At 35.6% G+C, this 3,889-nt stretch overlaps 1 protein-coding gene across 1 annotated transcript; it reads right to left on the bottom strand.

The window, feature by feature from the left end:
* Positions 1-2,730: 2,730 nt before the first annotated feature.
* On the bottom strand, positions 2,731-3,339 carry LOC116169045. Its single transcript, XM_031485074.1, has one exon. It carries the CDS (start codon positions 3,337-3,339, stop codon positions 2,731-2,733), a length of 609 nt encoding a protein of 202 aa, XP_031340934.1.
* Positions 3,340-3,889: the final 550 nt, after the last annotated feature.

Raw genomic sequence — 3,889 nt, 5'->3', positions numbered from 1 at the left:
TTGAGTTAAAATCATAAAAGGTACCAAAACTCCTATTGTAAAAATACTGTGTCTGAGAAAAATTCAGTAGGTACTTTCATCTGAAGTGTTTTCACTTACTTTTCTGTGATGAAGAGAGAAAAAGTTATCAAATAAATGTCGTTATCAGATTTATAAGACGAAGTAACCACCATAATACCTATAATCAAAGCATGCCTCTACGCTGAGTACTTCTAAAGCCTTTGGAACGTGAGTAGTAAAAGTACGTGCTTATAAGTATACTTCAATAAATGTCATAACAAACAAATTATGGTGAAAGTTATTAAAATGCTACTGTAACTCACATTTTTATTTTATTGGTCCTCAACACAAGTGCTTCAATACGGCCTACTCGAATTAAGAACCGATAAACATTGAGGACTTAATACAATCATACAGACGTAATACCGGAACAATTCTGTAGTACTTGATTACACTCTTGTAGTACTCATTTAAATAAAAGTACTTTGCATTAATAGTACATTTATCAAAATCTAATCGCAACACGTACCCATTTATAGTCTCATTGAATATTACATGCGGAGGGAGGGCAGGGTGAGATTGGATACAATTCTGAAAATTGCCCACCACCCTCCCTGTAAATGCAAAATAATTTTCGAGGGCGCCTATTTATAAAATGTCATTTTGGAAGGCCCAAAACATCAGTTCGGTGATTCCGCGAGCCTTAAAAAGCAAACTCCATTATCAAGACAAACGATATTTGCAGAAGCTACTACAATTCCAACTTGAAAGGTCCCAGATGATGATCCCATTTGATTTTGTCCTTTCGAATTTTGGACCCCTCCATAAACTGTGCCTCCCTCTCAATTAAACATTTCTTATTGAATTATTCTACTGTAAAAAAATCCAATATCGGAATTTATTACATTATTAAATTCTGTTTGCTTTTCAATGTAGGTATACTTTGTATCTTATCAATCTTACCGTGATAAATGTTGAAACGTCAGAGATTTAGATAAACAAATTGATGAGAAATTTAAGTCAATAATTGCTTGTCGTCGATTTAATTTTTAATTATCAATACCTTTAAGCGCGTTTGTCCTTGTTTTATATGTGGTATCAAAAGTGAAGCGCAATTCATTGGTTACCTATTAATAATTTTTTTCCACGTGTCAGTGATTGTAGGTACTACTATATATCACAATATGAACGCACCTTTATGATAAATTATTTGATGCTCTTTTCTTATTTGTGTATAATATAATAGTACATTATATATCAAGGTAGAGAAGTCCACTATTATTGCCTGAGCACCAAGATTACATCTCGAGGCGCTTGCGCCGAGGGGTGTAAGGTGCGAAGGCAATAATAGACTTCTCTACCGTGGTATATATACTATTTTTTTCACTACTAGCACTTGAAATCCTCTAAATTAACATATTATATTGATAAGAGAGTTAACGGTTGGACAGAATTGTTTGTTTCTTAATTTAACATGTCAATCAAGTACGTGGAAGTACAAGTCAAACAGGCCGTATTTTGTTCTGTCATTGAGATTTTTCAAAGAGTAATTTCGTTCGAATTTTTTCAAAATGTGATAATTTTAGGTATGTAATTTCTCTGGAAATTGCGAATGGTGGCAATTATTCGTTTTAGAGAACTTGTCTAAACGTTCATTGAGCGAAATTTCGGGTTGTGTTTTCTAAAAGTGACAGCGTGACAGTTCTCATTATTGACTACTAGTTAATAATAAAAAATTATTAACCACTTTGAACAAATGCCGAGAAAGCCTACTTTACAAGTGGAAAAAAGGTTAATAATCATGTCATCAGACGCTAGTAGTGAAAAAAATAACGTATAGGTACCTTCTAGTGCACAAATGACCTTTACGGCATTTGCAGTAGTGCATTGTGTAATTGTATCAAAATATACTATTATAACAACCTTACTTGCGTATTTTCATTGATTTTATAAAGCGCTAGTGTTTTCAAGATATTGCCTTTTTTGGATTCGGTAACAAAACCACCTTGTGGTTTTAAACTATTTGTGAGGACATGGCGGTGCGCTTACAGTTTTGCTCTGGTCGTAAATGACTAATTACTTTTAGATAAACGACGCTGTCTTGAATCAAAAGGAAGTAGGTATATCAGAAACGACAATGAGGGATGGAAAAATTACCTACTGTAAGCCTCATTTACATTTGGCAAATTTACTGGCGGAAAGTAAGTACTTTCTGCTAGTAAACTTGCTACCGAATTTCTATTTAACTGGCAACTACACTTTCCGCCCATTACCCTAATCCTAATTTACATTTGGCAAGTTTACTGGTGGATAGGTAGTACTTTCGGCTAGTAACGTTGCCAATTGTAAATGAGAGGCAAGCGGCAAGTGAAGTTGAGGACCTGGCTAGTTTCGTGGCCGACTTGCCTGTGTGGATCGTCAAATTTATGTAGTAGGCCAGTACGTGGGTATCAAGAACGGGTGTTTGAATGCAAAAGGTAAGGTATAGTGTATTCAGAAAATAATGTTACTTTTCTCATTAACGCTGGGGGTGTTCCCAATAGTATTGCGATAAATGGTGCATCTTAAATTGGGAAAAACCGGATTTGCATCTTAAATGTTTGGGAAAAACAGCGGATTTTTAAGCTTGTATTTTACGAACATTTGTTACAAATAAACATGAAAATATGTACATTATTTACTTAATTGCTACCTATTATAATAATCGACATGAATTAAGTTCATATGAATTCACGCGTCGTTGTCATTGTCACTTTCACTTAAATAATCGCTTTCTTCATCACTTCCTGTATTTACAGTAAAAACCAAAGCCCTTACATCGTCTATGATTTTTTCACGATTGAAGGTATCCTTGATTATTTCTTCTGTATGGGTTACGCAGCGATTCCACACGTCTGGAGTTACTTTAGCTAACGCGTCGTTCCAGGTTTTAAGAACATCTTCTGGTCTTCCCGGCGTACCAACAATATGGTCATCGTAAAACTTTTTCGAAATTCCCCATACCAGTTCAATGGGATTGAAATGGCAATGGTAAGGCGGCAAACGCAGAACCTCGTGGCCATATTGTAATGTCATTTCATCGACAACATATTTAGTTATGGTTGCTTGACTGTGATTTTTTACAATTTCTAACAATTCGGCCTTAAACATCGCAGTACCAAATGGTCTATTCTTCATTTTCAACCAATTCGAAATTTCCTCTTTGGTTGAAGAAGCTCTTGGAATCTTTTCACTTTTCCGCGTGTGATAAGATGCATTGTCTAAAACAATAATTGAGGGCTGAGCAAGTTTCTTTAGGAAAGATTCTTCAAACCATTTTTCAAATAGTTCGGCGTTCATATTGTCGTGGTAATCGAACGATTTGTTGGTACTCGAAAATATTAAGCTGCTGCCTTCTATAAACCCATTTCTGCCACCAGCATGAATAATTATGTATCGTTTACCATCTGAAGCCTTATGAGTTGTTGCAAACTTTTAGCGCGGTCATCTTGCCAAGTACGCTTTGTTGCGCCTCTGCTAAACACCCAGGTTTTGTCTAAAAAAACGAAATCATGCGGAATTTCGGATTCGAGATTTCTGATGTATTTTCGCAAAAACACATTCCGCATGGAAACCACATGACTTTGTTCACACGAACCCCGTCTGCTATTGGTCATCTTAAATTTAAAGCCCATTTCTTTCAGTGCATAGAACAAGCTTGTTCTGCCCAAATCACACAAGTCTTTCAATTTTATCACCGCCAACAAAGTATCTAGAGTTACGTGCTCTTTATTTGCGTACATATCATAAATCAGATATCGGATGGTATGCTTTTTATTTTCTAGTAGGTCCGTCCTACGTGGTTTAGAACGGCGATATGGATTTCTTTTTAAATCACTTCCGCAATCTC

This window comes from Photinus pyralis, unplaced genomic scaffold, assembly GCF_008802855.1.
Source record: "Photinus pyralis isolate 1611_PpyrPB1 unplaced genomic scaffold, Ppyr1.3 Ppyr1.4_LG4, whole genome shotgun sequence".
Classification (NCBI taxonomy): Eukaryota; Metazoa; Arthropoda; class Insecta; order Coleoptera; family Lampyridae; genus Photinus; species Photinus pyralis.
The sequence above is the reverse complement of the archived record's forward strand: the minus strand, read 5'-3'. Positions and strand labels throughout refer to the sequence as shown.

What these genes read in the sequence shown, in the direction of transcription:
- LOC116169045 (XM_031485074.1), bottom strand. Translation starts at nt 3,339, where the DNA reads ATGAACGCCGAACTATTTGAAAAATGGTTTGAAGAATCTTTCCTAAAG.